The sequence below is a fragment of the Thamnophis sirtalis genome, unplaced genomic scaffold (genome assembly GCF_051295495.1).
Source record: "Thamnophis sirtalis isolate CommonGarterSnake01/CBP01778 unplaced genomic scaffold, rThaSir2_p1.2 scaffold_10, whole genome shotgun sequence".
NCBI lineage: Eukaryota > Metazoa > Chordata > Lepidosauria > Squamata > Natricidae > Thamnophis > Thamnophis sirtalis.
The window spans coordinates 50,685,951-50,705,554 of NW_028261390.1; the positions used below are offsets into that span (position 1 = coordinate 50,685,951).

At 40.1% G+C, this 19,604-nt stretch overlaps 1 protein-coding gene across 1 annotated transcript in view; it reads left to right on the forward strand.

The window, feature by feature from the left end:
- Window positions 1-19,604, forward strand: part of GPM6A (glycoprotein M6A) — a 194,926-nt gene continuing 175,322 nt past the window's right edge. The window contains exon 1 of the mRNA XM_014055258.2: window positions 1-137. Within this exon, the coding sequence (XP_013910733.1) occupies window positions 134-137 (4 nt within the window). The 5' untranslated portion in view covers window positions 1-133. The remainder of the gene's footprint in view (window positions 138-19,604) is intronic.

The following is a 19,604-nucleotide window of genomic DNA, read 5'->3' on the forward strand; positions in this document are numbered from 1 at the left end:
CTGACGCCCGGCCTGTGGAACTGGTAGAGAAAGCGGTGGTTATTAGAGGTGGGTAGCGGAGAGTTCCTGCTCCTTCTCTGTGGGACAGCATCTCTCGGCTCGGCCGTCGGAGAAGAAAGCGAAGCCTAGCGGCATGGGTGAGTTAAGTTGGGAAGAAGCAAGACAACTCGGGATCTGTTCGAGGCTGTAACATTTAGTTGGGGCCGTGTTCCGTCCGCTTCCATGGAAACTTTGAGCCGAGTTGGAGCCGACTTGCTAAAATCCCTCTTGATGGTGTATTCAAGGGCTGGGGTTTGCCCCCGCTCCCGTTCGCCTGCGGGAGAGCTCTCCCAGCTGCGGGGCGCCACCCGCTCCTTTCTTTAGAACTGGGGAAGACGGGGGGGGGGGAGTTGTCGCGCTCTGCTTTCTTTCCCAGAAGCCCGCCTCTAAGGGAATTTTTTTTGGGGGGGGGATTCGGAACCTCGCGTCTTTCCGAGCGTTGGGAGGTGGTTTAGGAGAGCCCCTGAAATGGAGGGCGGGATTTCGGTCTCGGGAGAGTAATAGGTTTAAAGCAAGCTTTTGGGTTGCTTTTGAGAGAGAAACACCTGCCAGAGTTTGGATTGGGGACCAGATCGGCTTATCTGTGCTCGTTGTACGGATAAAGTTACTTGTGAACTTGCGTGGATGTTTTGGACGCCCTTGGAGGTTCTGTTCCTGGTGTTTTTGCCAAGGAAAGTAAACGGGGAGAAGCCCTTGGCTTTGCAGAGTCTTGTTTGTGGAATGCCCCCCCAGGGAGGCTCTTCTGGCACCCACGTGTTGTCATTTTGGCTGACCTCAGGCTAAGACATTCCTTTTCTCCCAGGCACCGTTGCAATTTTGGCACCAGTGTTTAGTTTAAGTCCCCATTAAATAAATTTCATGCCTTGTATTTTTTAAATCCTGACAAAAAAATAACATCTGCTGTTTTCTTTGGTGTTTATTTAATTTTAAAACCTCTAATAAAAAGAATGGACAACCTATGTTGAACTAACTTGGATGATATGTTAGTTAGATGTTACTGAACAAATGAGATCATTCATTCACCAATATGTAAAGCTTCTTACAAGAAAAGTGAAATACAAGAAACAAATGTAAAACATGCATGTATAGATAACTGGCAAATCCTCTTCCACATTTTCAATGTAGTCAGTGTTACAGTTAGTTAATTGTGGCATCTTTATATTGGGAAAAGATTCACCAGGTGTTTTTTTTTTAATGTTTGACATGACTGACTTCCTTTATAATGGAACCAATTTATTTTGAAGATGAACCCATGTGCCGTATTCTGATTTCTGTTTCATAGCAAAAGTTGTGTTCGTCTCAGTCTAAAAATAATACTTGAAAAGTTTGGCTGAAGCAAGGCTGATGGAAGTTAATACCTAGTACAAGTAGTCCTCAACTTACAACAGTTCCTTTAGTGATCATTCAAAGTTAACAAGGACACTGAAAAAAGTGACTTATGACTGTTTTTCACATGACCATTGGACCATCCCCATGGTTACATGATAACAATTCAGATGCTTGACAACTGGTTCATACTTATGAAAGTTGTAGTGTCCTCAGATCATGTGATCAGCATTTGCAACTTTGACAAGGAAAGTCAATGGGGAAGCCAGATTCACTTAACAACCATGTTGTTAACTTAACAAATGCAATGATTCACTTAATAATTGTGGCAAGAAAAGTCATAAAATGGGGCAAACTCACTTAACAAATGTTTAACTTAGCAACATAAATTTGGGCTAAATTGTGGTCATAACTCAAGGAATGTACCTTGCTACATACATCTTTTATTCTTCCTTTTCGTTCATGTTTCACTTGGTTAACTGCATATTATACAGTGGTATTATGTTCTCTGCCCCATTATATTATATTGTCTGCCTCATGATGGTTAATAATGCCGATAATTAGTAGTTAATCCTTCTTTCTCATAAATATAATAGCCCAAAGGTTGGGCTACTCAAATTACTGCTTTCTCACCATGTGAAGCTTATGCCTTCTCATTTATTTGTGAGGTTTGTATTCTTAAAAATATATTGTATAAAGTGATCTTGAAAAACATTCTTTAACTAATGTCACATAAGAATATTTTAGCAATGAAACAACCAATCACTGCAGTTGTTAAGTGAATCACACAGTTGTTAATTGAATCCAACTTTCCCCTTGATTTTGCTTGCCAGAAGGTGGCTGGGGAAGTCACAAAGGCAAATTACTTAATCTGGGACAGCAACTGTTGTTGATGCTGCAGTGATTGTAAGTGTGAGGGCCAGTTGTGTCACTTTTTTCAGTGCTGTTATAACGTTGAATAATCACTAAAATGATTATAAATTGAAGATTACCAATAGATTGATTATTTTTGATAGAATAGATAGTTTATTTTTCTGTTTACATAGATTACATACAATCTGCCTGTTGCTCTGTTTAGTTTGGGTACGAATGGGCTAGCTAGGTAATAACTTTTAATTTAGATTTGAATGGCTCTATGCTTCTAATGTATTAGTAACAATTGGAATCTCTCACATTAAAAAGTGCTTGCTTAGATTAACAGAGCTGGTTTTGAGAAATAATTTGCATATCTGTTTCACAATGTCTTTTGTCTTGGTTTGATTTTCTCCTACTAATAAACAACCCATCTTTGGAAACACAGCAACACTTCACTGCTTCCAAAGAATTTCCTTAGTCACAATGTATTACTGAAATGCAACAAGTACTGCTAAATAAAACAATAAAATCTCTCTTTTTCTCATGTAACAGTTCTCATAAACTCTGGACTCTGGATGATTCCATAAAGAACAGCAACAGAAACACATTTAAAAAAGAAAGGGATATAAAAAACCAACTGCAATTTATCAAGTTATAATTCTTTCCTTCGTTTATTTCTTGTCATATACTTGTTGCTAGAGTACATATTATAATATATGATAACCAATATGTGGTTAGTATTACAGAAACGTGCTGCTCTATTGATTTGAATGGATGAAGGTGTTTCTCAATACTTCATTATGTAGGGCGTAGGCTTTTCTTCTCCTTTGAATAAATAACTGCTTAAATCTATGAATAATTCATGAATAATAATTTGTAGAGGTGACTGAAAGAGTTTTAAGGACCAGATTTCATGTGGCATGTAAGATTTATAGTATCTATATCAAAAGCAATACTGAATATAAACCAGGGAACATGGTTTGCAGAGTTTTACTGCTGTCATGTCTTACTTGTAAATTTATCATCTACTGCGTGAACAGAATAAACTTGGATTGCTTCAAAGGGTCCTCATTAGGTTTTTTGACTATGATCTCATTTCCTGATTCATGTTATCCACTTTATAGTGGCTTGGGAAATCACTAATGTGAGTTAATGCTAGTGACAACATGGAAACATTGTAAATAATCATGGAATCATAGGGTTGGAAGGAAACATGGAGATTTTCTAGTTCAACCACTATGTATACTACAGGTAGTCCTCAGCCTACGACCATTCAAAGTCACAAAAGCATTGAAAAAAGTGACTTATGACAATTTTCACACTTATGACGATTGTAGTGTCATCACAGTAACGTGATCAAAATTTTGATGCTTGATAACTGGCCTGTATTTATGGCAGCTGCAGTCTCCTGGGGTTATTTGATCATTATTTGTAACCTTCCCAGCCAGTTTCTGACAACCAAAGTCTATGGGTAAGCCAGATTCACTTAACAACCATGTTACCAACTTAACAAGTGCTGTGGTTCACTTAAAAGCTGTGGCAAGAAAGATTGCAAAATGGGGTGGAACTCACTTAAGAACCGTCTCACTTAGTAACATACATTTTAGACTCAATTCTGGTCATAAGTCGAGGACTACTTATATGTGATGTTTTTCTTCACAGGAGTTAATGGGACAGGCAAATTTAAATCAGGGAACAGGTACACTAAAAAGGGCCAATTTCTTCCCTTTGGTGGTGTTCTCTCCGAATTACTAGGTAATATTTTGAAATAACGATATTACAATTTTCAGTTACCTATCTCATGTCATGTACAGGCTATGTATATTAATCTTAAGCTAACTTTAAAAAAAACTTGAGTACTATATAAATTGATGTAATCAATAAATCAGTGTAATTATGATTTCTTAAACAAAGAATGATGAGGAAAATATGTTTTCTCCTTTGGTTATAGGAATAATGTAGTATTTTTATTTAATGTTGTAATACAGTGTTTCTCAACCTTGGTGACTTTAGTCCTGTGGACTTCAACTCCCAGAATCCCTGAGCCAGCATAGCATAGCTGGCTGGGGAATTCTGGGAGTTGAGGTCCACAGGACTTAAAGTCACCAAGGTTGAGAAACATTGCTGTAATAGAAGAAGTATTTCATTTGCTGTATCCATTAAACAAGATTTCTCCTTTTCAAATGGCCTCCTCAAAGTGATGTATAGTCGTCATCTTATTTATACTTCACGTCTGTGGCTATATGTGGATCACATTGTAGGGTTCCACCACAAAAGCGCGTAGGACAAAATCGCGCTCGACAAAAGCGCGCTGTGACGTCATCACAGCGCGACGAAAAAGATCGAAAAAATGTAAAAATAAAGCTAAAACCTTCCCCTAACCCCCCCAAACCTAACCCTAAACCTAACCCTAACCCTAACTCTTAACCTAACCCTAAACCTAACCCTAAACCTAACCGTTAAAGTAACGAAAAACGTAACGCTAACCCTTATCCTAACCCTAACGCTAACGCTAACGCTCTAAAGCTAACCCTAACCCTTAACCTAACCCTAACCCTAACCCTAACCCTAACCCTTACCTTTATGTGAATCGGCTTGCTTTAATTTAATTTTTATTAATTTTTATTTGAATTTTTCGATCTTTTTCGTCGCGCTGTGATGACGTCAAAGGCGCGATTTTGTCGATCGCGCTTTTGCCGTCCGCGCTTTTGACGGGTCACGCATTGTAGTAGTAGATGCATTTGTACAATAAGGTAAGCTAGGTTCCAAATAATTAAGGTTATCTTTGGCGGTTAAAGGGTTTATGCAAGTCCTGCCTATTTGATTATTATTTTAAGCAGTAGCTACTTAAAACATTTGCATTTAGAGAAAGCAAGTGACTTAAAGTTGACAATGAGTTCCATGTTTGAATTGGGACTTGGATCTGGTTTTACTGTTACAATCCTAGAGAAGTTGTGAATGCTCCAAGTTTTCAAGAAGAGATTGGATAGCCATTTGTCTGAAATGGTATTGCTTTCCTGCCTGAGCAGGGGGTTGGACTAGAACAGTGTTTTTCAACCACTGTGCCGCGGCACACTAGTGTGCCATGACATAGTGTAAGGTGTGCCATGGGAGAATTACTTTATATATAGTCAATATAGGCACAGAGTTAAATTTTTTTAACATTTTCTAATGGTGGTGTGTCTCGTGATTTTTTTCATGAAAAAAGTGTGCCTTTGCACAAAAAAGGTTGAAAAACACTGGACTAGAAGACCTCCAAGGTCCCTTCCAACTCTGCTCTTCTGTTTCTCAGACTTAATCAGTGGGAGCTTCACCCAGGGCTAACTATTAAAACTTTGTCTAGAAATTTAAAACCATATTTAGGAGTTTGCAATGTAAATGAAGAACATTGTTCAGAGAGAGATCAGGTTTTTTAATTATAATTATTGCAGATACCGTAAGCTCTACAACATAAACAGCCAAACCCTCTACTTACAGCAGTAGCAGAGTTTAAATCTTCCACCTGTTTCTGACTTTTACATGGTAATTGACTTCTTGCCACTCATTTTTCGGCTTTGTATGTAAAAAACATGTCCCATGTTTGATAATGGTTCTGCCTGACCTCAGCTATAGTGCTGATGATTTGCCAGTTTCAGCCCTCACAACAATTCCATCTTGTTATGAATCAGTCTAAAAAACTACAGATTAGATCATAGCTTTCTTTTAATTCTAGTAGATTTATTTAAAAAAAAACCCAAAGCATGAGAGAATTTGCAAGAAAACAAAAAGCCAGCAAAAGAATGCGTCCTTTAGGATTAAAAGTTCACCTGGAAGTCAACCTAAATCCTATCACTGGGAATGGGAAATAGCTGCTTTCAGAGTAATTGGGAGAAAACAATCCAGTGCCTGATTTAGACTTGGTGGAGCCCTAACAATGTAAAGCCCAGAGAGCTTGTCAGAAAATTATGCCAGAAGATTTCAGAAAGGTGTGTGCCAAAACAGGTCTTGGGTTCACCACAAAAATAGTAAATGTACTGTATATACCTATTCATTAATTAATGGCAAGATATTTAAAGAAAAAAAACAAATTATTTTGATTTGAATGCATTTACCAGTTACATGTTTATCATTTGGCTGGTTTGATCTCTCTCATAGATTATTTATAGAATACAAATAAAAAGACACATAAAATTCTAAAAGCCAAAAAAAAACAAAAACCCAACAACTAATTTGTTTAAAGGCAGATTTTGAGGTCCTTGTTTCGCTTATACCTAAGATTTACACTGCCTCCAGCAGAAACAGTGAATGACCATAAAAAAGTCTACATAAAATGAGACATTATGTCTTGTCTATAGTTATTTTACACAGAATAAAGTTTCAAGTCTTGTTTGGTATGATTAACCTATAAAATTTATTGCAATGTGTAGGAGATAGGGACTCATACAAAGACTATAGTAAATGTATTAGGGCCGAGGAGTCCCATTGTAAGGTATTGGTTACTTCTTTGAAGGTTGATGGTTAAGGTAATGCCAGTTACTCTGATGTCTTTGATTTGTGACTAATCTTGATCTCGGGTTTTCATAAACTATGATAGGTGGGAATTTATTGTACAACACAGCAATATATTGTTTAGAGCAGGAGTATCAAACTCTAGGTCTGGAGGCTAGATCTGGCCCGTGGGGTGCTTGAATCTGGCCCGCGGGAGTGCTCTGGAAACAGTGAAGGACTGGCCCATGGTGCTTCTGCCAGTGAAAATGGAGCTTGTGTGGGCTGCATGAAGTCCTCCAGAGCTCCATTTCACTGGCAGAGGGCTGCAGGAGGCCATCCCAGCTGAAAATGGAGTTCTCAAGGGGTGCTTGTGGCCCCCCAAGCTCCGTTTTTGCTGGCAGAGGGTTGCAAAGGCCATAACAGCCAAAAACGGAGCTCCCAAGGACCATGTGTGCCCCCCCCCCAGCTCCATTTTCACTGGCAGAGGGTTGCAGGAGGCCGCCCCAGCCAGAAACAGAGCTTGCAAGCCCATTTTCACTGGCAGAGCACTTGGGCCACCACAGGTGCCCCCTGACACGAGTGATGTCATGCTGGCCATGCCCCCTGGCCATGTCCCCATCCCCCAAGATCAAAAACAATTTTGATGTGGCCCTAAATGAGATTGAATTTGATACCCCTAGTTTAGATGTCCTCTCCCCGTGTAATATATTAATCTTAATAGTGTTTTACTTAATAGTATTATACTTTTTCCAATAACTTTATAGATTTCATTATGAATATTATGAGATCTTCACAAGTATTAATAATATCATTTTTTATTACTTTGGCTGAAAATAAAATTAAAAATCAAGAGTATAGGAAATATAACATGCACCATTACTGATAAAGCATGGCTTCTTTGTGTTTAACTTATCAAATCAAATGTCCTTAGGAGATTTTCTAGGAGTCTTTTTTTTTAAATTTCACTTCACAGGGTAACCTACAGGCATGTTATGTTCTGTTTACATGATCCTATCTTGTTTTAGCCTTTCAAGGTCTTATTTAGTTAGCCTATGGCAGGAGGCAAGGCTCATCAGAGAAAAAAGACAATTGGAATAAAGAAGTTCCATTATTTATATGTCCTCTTTTTAGCATATTTATTGAAGATGTTTCATTCCAATTCTGCTACATTCCAATTCTGCTAGATTTTCTGTTTGTTTCTGATGAGATAAAATTGAGATTAAATACAGTTCCTTAATACTATAAAAGTGTCTTTCCTCAATCTTACCACTTGCTGCGTTTATAAATGCAAAGAAATCACTAATAAATAGGGGCATTTTCTAGGGCCTCAACATATTCAATTGCAATGTAATGGTTTTCTATCATTGCTGTTGCTAATGATACCAACTGTAAAGTCTGTGAATAATAAAGGAAAGAGTAAAAATCTCAACTTTCCATTTTTCATGCCTACTGCTATTGGGAATAGGGCGGCATACAAGTTTAATAAACAGTTAAACAGATACAAGTTTAATAAACAGTTCTACTGATGGCCATTTTAGACAGCAGAAACAAGCACTAAATTCCACTTAATTTATTTGACTAAGCCAATGAAAATGGAAATCAAGATGAACCAACTGATGTTAGTAAATACTGTATATCTAATAAAGCATACTACAATACTTAAAACTGGCTTCTTAGGATAAAGATAGTGAGTCATGTTCTCTTCTCCCTATATTTGACTTCTAGGTGGTTATTAAATAAGTCTAGAAAATGGTTAGAAATTCTTTTAATAGTTTATTTTTCCTATAGATGTGAGATGTTGGTTGTAATAATAAAGCAAAAATATATACATTCCAGCCAGTAGAGGGCAGTATATATTTACCTACTAATTACATATTCTGGAGTTGCATGATTTAAAAACACAGTTTGTCATGTTCTTTTTTTGCTTTAAAGATAACAAATTAATACTAAGGGAACATTTAAAAAAATCTATTTCAGGTCTGATTCAATTAATTTTGCATCATGATTTTTTGTCATTGCTACATGATCTGGTAAACAGAATCCATAGAATATGGTAGTTATTGGCATTATAGGGAAGCCATGTCATTTTCTACACTTGGTTATGTTGGTGTATGTGCAAAAGGGTTCAATCATGATTCTGTGACCGCCATCTTACTTGTTTTGACACCCACCCCCACCATCCCCTGTGGACACTACTGGTTAGGTTTTTGGAATAAAAAAATAGAAATCTTACTTCAAATAAAATATACATTTATAAAAAAATAGTGATTGTGTGACATATTTCCCAGCTTCAGAGGACTGATTCCCAAGCTAAAAGCAGACTTTGCTGAAAATTTCTTAACTATCATAGGAAGTTTGCTAATAGTATCTATGGAGATTCTCAGTCATCCAGGTCATGGTTGTCTCTAAGGTGCTTTTTCAAAAGGCAACTGGACTTTCTGGTTTTTCTTTGAAGACTTTTTGAACCTTTGAAGCTGAAGAAGCTTCTTGGATGAGAAATGAAACGTCTTCAAAGAAAAACCAAAGAAAGTCCAGTTGCCTCTTGAAAAATTTGCTAATAGTACACTCTATCAGGAGATTCCTTGGACAACTATTCTGAAACTGTGTTTGTAGAAAAGGCTGCTATTGGACAAAAGTAGTTATAGTGGAAGCACACCTGCGATACAGACATTGCATTGATTGACAATAGTTTTCCAAAGAACAGTACAAAATATTTATCATTACTTAAAAGTCCTTGATGATTCATCTCCTATTGCATATTCCCTTTCACGTGTCTAACCCTAACGCTAACCCATTCTGTGCATGTAAGCCAGGATGATTTGCTATGTATTAACTTTCTTTATGAAAGCAGTGAGTCCAGGTTCTGGAAGTAGACCTTCTCTGTGTTGGTCTTGACCCAGTGGAGCAGCTCCCTGCTGAAATTAGGAAGGCTTTCGGTAGAACGTTTGGAAGCTGGGTTGTTGGCCCAGATAAGCTGCCTCTTGCTCAGCACCCTTTTTGCGTGTTAGCATTTTATTCTTATGTTTTTATGATGAATGTAGATTGCCAAGTATACAGTATGTAACTGGGATGGTAGATGAATGAAATTAAATAAATAATATTTTGAAAGCCATTTTATTTCAAATGAAAAGCCCCTGTTTTTCTTGTTATATTTATGCCTGGGTACAGCACAGAGGTGGTATTCCACAGGTTCTGACCAGTTCTGGAGAATCGGTAGCAGACATTTTGAGTAGTTCAGAGAACCAGTAAATACCACCTCTAACTGATCCCGCCCCCATCTACAGGTGAAACTCAAAAAATTAGAATATCATGCAAAAGTTCATTTATTTCAGTAATGCAACTTAAAAGATAAAACTAATATATGAGATAGACTCATTACATGCAAAGCAAGATAGTTCAAGCAGTGATTTGTCATAATTGTGATGATTATGGCTTACAGTTCATGAAAACCCCAAATCCACAATCTCAGAAAATTAGAATATTGTGAAAAGGTGCAATATTCTAGGCTCAAAGTGTCCCATTCTAATCAGCTAATTAAGCCATAACCCCTGCAAAGGGTTCCTGAGGCTTTAAATGGTCTCTCAGTCTGGTTCAGCAGGAATCACAATCATGGGAAAGACTGCTGACCTGACAGTTGTGCAGAAAACCATCATTGACACCCTCCATAAGTAGTGAAAGCCTCAAAAGATAATTGCAAAAGAAGTTGGATGTTCCCAAAGTGCTGTATCAAAGCACATTAATAGAAAGTTACGTGGAAGGGAAAAGTGTGGAAAAAAAAGGTGCACAAGCATCAGGGATGACCGCAGCCTGGAGAGGATTGTCAGGAAAAGGTCATTCAAAAGTGTTGGGGACTTTCACAAGGAGTGGACTGAGGCTGGAGTCAGTGCATCAAGAGCCACCACACACAGACAGATCCTGGACATGGGCTTCAAATGTCGTATTCCTCTTGTCAAGCCGCTCCTGAACAACAAACAACGTGGGCTAAAGAAAAACAGACCTGGTCTGTTGCTCAGTGGTCCAAAGTCCTCTTTTCTGATGAGAGCAACTTTTGCATTGCATTTGGAAACCAAGGACCCAGAGTATGGAGGAAGAATGAAGAGGCGCACACTACAAGATGCTTGAAGTCGAATGTGAAGTTTCCACAGTCTGTGTTGATTTGGGGAGCCATGTTATCTGCTGGTGTTGATCCATTGTGCTTCATTAAGTCCAGGGTCAATGCAGCCGTCTACCAGGAGATTTTGGAGCACTTCATGCTTTCTTCCGCAGACGAGCTTTATAGGGATGCTGACTTCATTTTCCAGCAGGACTTGGCACCTGCCCACACTGCCAGAAGCACCAAAACCTGTTCAATGACCATGGGATTACTATGCTTGATTGGCCAGCAAACTCGCCTGACTTGAACCCCATAGAGAATCTATGGGGCATTGCCAAGAGAAAGATGAGAGACATGAGACCGAACAATGCAGAAGGACTGAGTCCGCTATTGAAGCATCCTGGTCTTCCATAACACCTCAGCAGTGCTACAGGCTGATAGCTTCCATGCCACACTGCATTGAGGCAGTAATTGCTGCAAAAGGGGCCCAAACCAAGTACTGAGTACATATGCATGCTTATACTTTTCAGAGGTTTGATATTGTTCTATGTACAATCCCTGTTTTATTGATTGCATGTAATATTCTAATTTTCTGAGATTGTGGATTTGAGGTTTTCATGAGCTGTAAGCCATAATCATCACAGTTATGACAAATCACGGCTTAAACTATCTTGCTTTGCATGTATTGAGTCTATCTCATATATTAGTTTCATCTTTTAAGTTGCATTACTGAAATAAATGAACTTTTGCACGATATTCTAATTTTTCGAGTTTCACCTGTATTCTCTGCTGCCAAGTCACAGCTGATCAGGAGGAAATTGGGATTTTGCAGTAACCTTTCCCTGCCACGCCCACCAAGCCATGCCATGCCCACAGAACTGGTAGTGAAATCTTTGACTCCCACAACTGGTACAGCAGTACTTTTGGAGTGGAGACATTTAATGAAAGTAGTATTATTTATATGTGAGCAGATAAAAAGGGGTTTGGTTCCTGTGTGGAGCTGTTCTCATTTAGTTTCATATACCTGTATATGTTCCATTTTAAGAATAGGCCTATCAGAATAACAATAGAAAGTATGTAAATACTGTCAATGAATTGCTTTGTGAATTTCATATGTCATAGATGCAAAAAAGGACTGGCATATATGGATTTAAGGGTTTTGTAATCCAGATTTATATTATTATAATAAGACTCATGTGATAAAGGAAATTAGAATGTTGGGAGTTTTTGGAAATATCAGCTGTAGATCATATTCTAAATGAAATTTCAGAGACCTCACCCCAGAAGTGAAGGTGCAAAGATATGTTACCAATTAGGGAATAAATTAAGATTGCCATAATGTTGGTAACCAGAAGGTAATAAATGACAGGCTCTCTGGCAGACCGTTCCTGAAGGTTTTCCCAGTAAAAAATGTTAATAACAACAGGCTGCCACTCATCCAGTTTGATCCAGCAAATTGGGCATGTTGCAGATCCCACCAGCCAAAGAGTGTTGATTGGCAGGAAGTAAAAGACAGATCTTCTATCCTTCCATCGCTCTTGGCCTTTCACAAGGCTCTAAAAACTTCACTATACGGTGGGGCTTGGAATATGTTAAGGGTGCTATTTCTTAACTTTACTTGGTTAACTATCTTGGCTGCTTATTGTTTTTGTTTTAACTGTTTTATTGTTTCAAACACTAAACTTCCCAGAGTAACTATATAAATAAATATGATTCATGTGAGAGAATCTCCTTGAATTTCTGCTCAAACTTTAGTGGTGGCTTATCCACACTGACTATGCAATGTAATCATTCAAGAAACAAGAGTAACTTTGTGGCCTGTTCTTCCAGTTCACTTATTTTCATTTAAGCACTACACAAATAGGAGTAATATCAGGACAAAAGGCACAAATGGGTGACAAATGATGACTGAGGATCAATAATTGTGTTCCATTTGTCAACATGAGTTGATTTTCAGTGCTCATCTTCTCTATTAGTCTGAGCACATTGCCTTCCTGAAATGGATAGATAGCAGCCACAATAAGGACACATACCTTCCTGTTTATTCCACTGAGAAAACAGTGTGATGATCTGTTGAAGATATCCCTGAGATGTTTGTGCTGGAATGGAGAAGTGTGCGATAGCAACATTTATATTGGAAGTTTGAATCAATAAACATATGCAATTGTTAACTAAATGCTTTCTATTGTTTTCTGTGCTTTGTGAACTTCTGAGAACAAAGATTTACCATCCATCCCAACTCTAAGAAAACAGAGAAATAGTTACAGAAGTTAAGAAAACATTGTACTAATCTTAGAACACAATACCTAGCTATGTAGCTAAGGAATCTTGAACATAGAGAAGTGTTCTGACCCCCCCCTCTTCCCCGGCCTGTGAATAAATCAGAACACAGGCTTGGCTGTTTGCCACTGTTCAATTACTGAGATAACGATTCCTTTGGCTGAGAGCCCAGGCAACTCACGTTCAATAGAGTAGCTCTGCAGCAACCCAGATAATTCAAACGAAGCAACACAGATAGTCCAAACGAACAGACATGACTAGAATACAGATAGATTTTCTTAACTACTAATTTCAACAGTTGTTTCCTGCAAAAGTCCCCTCCCTATGCCTCACCTATAATCTCTCTTGGGAGGGGCCAATCAACAACCACCTGTGCTTAATCATCTTCTGTGAGTCTGCCTACGGAGTTGCTGCTTCCGTTTCTCAGCCCTTCTCAATCAAGCATCAGGGACAAACTGCCTTTGATCCTCCCCACTGCTCCATGCCTCAGGCACCTTCTGGTGGCCAACCAGTCTCTCTGGTCCTTGCTCTGAGTCTGAACCCTGCCCAGGGTCCTCCACATCATCCAGGGCAGACTCATATGGTTCCTCGCTATCTGAGTCCATCAGCAGCTCAACCGGATCCTGCTGGACCACAACAGAGAAGCATATAATTCAGTGGTCAATTTTTTTTAGAACCTATTCTGTAGGTATGGCCTGTTTTTGGGATTGGCTCGGCGGTCATGTGACCAGGTGGGCATGGCTAACTTGGAAAATGTGAAACTCACTTAACAATGCTTTTGCTTAGCAACCAAAATTTTGGCCTCAACTGTGGTCCTAAGTTATTTCTCTCTCTCTCCCTCCCTCCCTCCCTCCCTCTCTCTCTCTCTCTCTCTCTCTCTCTCTCTCTCTCTCTCTCTCTCTCTCTCCTTCCTTCCTTCCTTTTGTCTCTCTCTCCCTTTTTCTTTCTTTCTTCTCTCCCACTTTCTTTTTCTTTCTTTTGTTCTTTCTTTCTCCCTCTTTGTCTGTCTGTCTGTCTCTCTGTGTGGCTCTTTGTCTCTCTCTCTCCCTCCTTCCCTCTGTGTCTCCCTCTGTCATTCTTTCTCTATGTCTGTCTGTCTGTCTGTCTCTATCTCCTCCTTCCCTCTGTGTATGTGTGTGTGTTTCTCTCTCTGTGTGTGTGTGTGTGTGTCTGCCTGTCTCTCTCTCACACACAGAGACACACATGCATACTGTGGTTACCTTGTTGAGTATTCCAATGACATTTGAAACACTCAACAACTGGCCTGTATTTATGTTTTTTTGCAGCATTCTGCAGTCATAGGACCAAAATATATGTTAAAAGTACCTGGTAGTGGCATTTTTCCCTGAGGGACTCTGCAGAACATCCCAAGACCAATGCTACCAGTTCTGCCCTCATTGGAGATAGGTCCTCTTCAGAAGGACGATGCCCCGCTGTCCCCCTCGCATTCCTTGTCTTCTGGCTGCGGCCCATGCCCCCATGCATGCCACGCACAATTACAGGCTGGAGAGGGAAGCCTCTGCACAAACCCGGGCGAGTGAGAACAAGTTTCTGCCGTTACGAAGGCTCTGGGATGAGGGACAGAATCTTTGCTGCGGGACTATAAAGTTCTGTGTGCCAGAGGTAGCAGGACCAAAGCCCTCTCCCAATTGGCCCTTCCTCCCTCTGAGGGCGAGGGACCCGACTGCCCCGCTGCCTCTGGCTTCTCCCTGAGAGACTCCGCTCTCCAGGGCTGTAATTGCGCAGTGTGGCCCGGTATAGGAAGGCATGCTAAATTCAACCGGTATGCGTGTACCAGATAAGACTGGCTGAAACCCACCTCTGATATAATTAGAAAGTTCCTTATAAACTAATAATGCAAAATCTATAGATACTAAAAAATAGAAGTACAGGGAAACATAGTAAGGAAATCCTTTTTCATCAATAATTCAAAATGCAATCAGCATTGCTCAACTAATTGTCTGTTTTCTCACTGAATAAGGATAATATGTTTCAACGCACATTTGTTGCAGAGGAGATGGCTAGAGAAACATAATCTGGATTTCCTGTATGGATGGTAGCAGCCAGGCCTTTCCCCTTTTAGCTCAGTTTAATTAGTTATTTATTAGATTTATTTTCTGTCCAGGAACAAATTAGTTTACATAGTACTTTCTTCTCCAACATTTTTCTCACAATTACCTTGTAGGGTAAGTTGGGTTTAAAGGGAATCATCCAATGAGCTCTGGTGATGAAAGTGTAGTAGAATTGGGGTTTCTCTTAATTGCTAAATCACCTTCACTCTCAAATTTGTGTGCGTGTGTGAGCTAACAGTTGCCTTGCCTTATTAAGGTCAATGGTCCATCCATGATATTCTAGATTTAGCCAGCAATCTTTGATAGAATTATAAAGTCACAGTCTGGTTTTAATCAATTGTGCTTTAATATAAATGGGTTTATATGAAGAAAAACATGTTGGGGAAACAAAAGTTGAATTTCATCTATTTTGGCTTTTCATCATGGGGTCCCTTTATCCCACGCTAAGATTTTGTTACTCATAAACTAATTTGTTTTTGCTATATTAAGTAGCATAGTCTGAAGTGCAAAAGTAATTTAATTTGTTTATTCCAAGCACATTTAAATACTTATGACCTGGATTTCAACTAGGTCATAAGACAACTGGGCTTCTGGTTGATATCACAGTGTTTTTCAGACACAGGGAATGGGTCTTTGCATCCCCTGTGCTGAATTATTCATGTTTGTGGGCTCTGGAGGGACCCCAAAAGTGGTGGGTTCCGGGAGGTATGCCTCAGTACGGGTGTACCGGTGACTGCTGGGAGCAGCAGCCACCATACCGGAACAGTGGTTTGGAGGGCCCACCCGCCCACCCTCATTCCTTACCGGTATTTAAGCCAACTGGGCTATTTACCTACATGTGCACAGCGTAAGGTGCCTGCGCAATGCTCTGCTGAGCAGCTGGAGCATCACAGGTGGTGGGTGCACATGCGTGCACAGCTTGCGTGCCCGTGGTGGACACCCAGCCCTGTTGCAAAATACCGGTTGCGATGGGATCCAGAACCCACCACTGGAGCCCAAGCCACCCTGTATGGGTGGTGAAGCAAAGAGGGGCACTCTGTGTTGTCAAGGAATGTCACAGCTCTTTTGTCTGGCCCAGGATTGTTTTTCCCTCTCAGCCACAGCAAGAAGAAGAGACAGCCTAAAGATGGCTGCCACAAAGCTGGGAGAACCAAAGAACAACTAAGACTGGTGCTGGAGTGAAGTAGGTGAACTGTGCTCGAACTGGGGGAGAGGATTTTTCTTTTACTTTAAATCTAACCCCAAGAAACAATTTAGAACTATTTTCTCAGAACTATGTGTTAAAGTGGCATCTAAGCATTTTGAGACATTCTGAGAAAATACCTAATCGGAAATTAGCATAGGTATTTCTAACCTAATTTGGAAGGTTAATGGGGGTAGACTGAGGGAGATCAACCAATCTCATTGTACATATGTAGTGCACTGAAAAATAAATAATAATTATTAAATGAAAAGTACAGCGGAATAAATAATATATTTTGAAATATACAGAAAATTGAACTCCTAAATTGGGAAGATGCTATTGGGAAGGCATTTTAAAATGCTAGAACTATTTACTTGCAAAACTTATTCTGCTTTTATAACTGTTCTACAACCAAAATGACAATTGATTAGTAAACTGAAATTTAAGTGGAGAATGCTACCTGCTGACGAAAGGAAAAATTATAAGGAATTTGGGAATACCTATATGAAGGACAGTGACGATATCCATTTGATTATTTTTAGCTACCCCATGATTACTGGAGATTTAAATATGGAAATGAGGAGGCCATTTAATTAAATATTTTAATTCAGGTAATTAATTAAATTACCTGAATGCTATGCTAGAAGATTGAATTGGTAAAGGAGATGCAAAGAGGCTTTTGATAATCTCTGGGACTATCTAAATGGAACTGATAGTTTACCTATGGGACATAAAGAATTGGGACTAGTGCACTCATTGAAGGGTAACTTAAGGACTGAATAAATAGTTCTTGGATGCTGGATAAAAGTTGAATTTAAAAGAACCACAAATGAGATACTTAATAAGGATTTTGATTGCACTTGTACTTGTATTCCAATATTTGTATTGAATTATACTATTTAAGGGCTGCCTCTAATATTTGAAAGGCGGCCTCAAATAAGGTATTCTGCAGTGCATCAGCAGTTAAGATACTGGGCTTGTCAGCTGGAAAGTCGGCAGCCCAGGTTCAAGACCTGAATGCCATGCAGCAAGGTGATTTTCTGTCCTTAGCCTAACTCCTGCCAACCTAGCAGTTTGTAAGCATGTAAATGTAAGTAGATCAATAGGTACTACTTCAATGGAAAGATAACAGCACCCTGTGATGTTAGGCTGACAACATGACCATAGAAATTTCTTTGGGTAGTGCTGGCTCAATGATCCTCAAACAGAACACCACCCTATATCCGTGATGGCGAACCTGTGGCTCACATGCCACAGGTGGCACACTGAGCCATTTCTTAGGGGACACGAGGCATTGCTCTGCATGCACTGGCCAGCTGATTTTGGCCTTCATCTTTGGCCGTTTTTCACCCCTCCGGAGGGCTGAAAACAACCCAACGCGCAAACTGGAAGTTCGGGAACAAACTTCCAGTTTGAATGTTGGGCTACTTTTCTCTCTCCAGAGGCTTCAGGACGGGGTCTAGGACTTTTCGTCTCCTATTCTTGGCCGCCCCTGCTTCTGCACAACCATTTCTCCTGAGGGGCTGGAAGGAAGGAATTCTTTAGAAGATGAGAAAAGACAATTAATATGAATCCAACAAAAGAAGAGAGACACAAAAGATTTTGCCAAAATGCCTCCCTCCCTCTCTCTCCCCCCACCTCCTCCCCCCATCAATACAGGGCTCGGTGCTCCTTCACAGCCCGCAGCTGCGGGTGCCTGTAAAGTCAGGCAGGAAAGGAGGAGAAAAGAGGACGGAACTCTCCAAGGGTGAGCAAATAAAAAGACACACCAAAACATCTGCAGTTGCTGTGGCGGTATAGGGCAGTGATGGCTAACCTTTTTTGGCTCTTGTGCCAAAAGAGGAGGGAGTGATGGGGGTCATGTACGGGTGTGCCAAACTCATAATGCCATGCGCGTGCATGTGTATGCTTCCCTCCACACATGCATGTACAACCAGCACCCCCACACATACTTTTGATGCACTTCTTTCACCCTGCCCAGGCTCCAGAGGCTTCCCAGAAGCCCAGGAGGGTGAAAAATGGCCCTACGGGGAACCCAGAAGTTCAGGAATGGTGACTTCCCATTTGCTTGTAGGGCCATTTTTCGCCCTCCGGAGCCTTCAGGAGGCTTCCCTGAAGGCTCTAGAGGGCGAAAAACGGCCCTACGGACAAACCAGAAGTTCAGTTTGCTAGTAGGGCTGTTTTTTGACCTCCAGAGACTTCAGGGAAGCCTCCTGAAGGCTCCGGAGGGCGAAAAATGGCTATACAAGCAAACCAGAAGTCTGTTCCCGAACTTCTGGTTGGCCATAGGGCTGGTTTTTCGCCCTCCAGAGGCTTCAGGAAAGCCTCCAGAGGGGAAAAATGGTCTCAAAAGAAGGCTAAAGTCATCTAGCCAGTGCATGCATGCATGCATGCTGGAGTTGGCAGAACAATGCCTTGTGTGCCCTAACAAATGTCTCCTGCCACCTGTGGCACGCATGCCATAGGTTCACCATCACGGGTATAAGGTCTTCTGCTTGAGCAGGGTTTGGATTAGAAGACCTCCAATGTCCCTTCCAACTCTGTTATTCTGTTAATATGCAAAATTGTTAGAAGAGAATGCAGCAAGTGGCATGATAGACTAAAACTACTAAACCAATTTATATCTCCTGTATTTTATTACAAGATTTTTGTGAAGGAATCAATTTACTAAATCTATGATAGCAAGCAGAGTTCAATATATGTAAAGTCCAGTGACTATGGCATATGGACATTTGCAACTTGAAATGTAAGAAAAATAAATGATACAGAAATTGAATTGCCACATGAAATCAAAGAAAAAATGAGTATGTTTTATTATTGTGAATCTGAGAAAAAAGGGAAGGATGTAATGGATCTAAATAAAGCTGGTCAAATATTGTGGAATAAGGTATGCAGTGAAAATGTGAGTTTAAGTATTTTTATGCATAAATAGGCATGGGAATGTAACTATAACACACACACATATATATGTGGAGGTCTTGGTGTATTCGAGTCTTTTCCCGTGTAAGATTGAGAGTATCTTGGTGATGTTTCGACGAGGTCCCACTCGCCATCTTCAGGCTGGGGCCTTCGGCTTCGTGCTTGTGCGAGCAAAGCGTGATCGCAGCTGCCGTCTTTCTATAAATATTGGGGGGTGGGTGGAGTGCTGGCTTTGTTGCTGTAAGCGCGTTGGTTGGCTGTGTTGTTACATCTTGATTAGTTGATGGAGTTGATGTATGCAGATTAGTCGGCTGTTTCGTAACATCCTATGTGGCTGAGGTACTAGCGGTGTGCCCATTAGTCTTTTGTG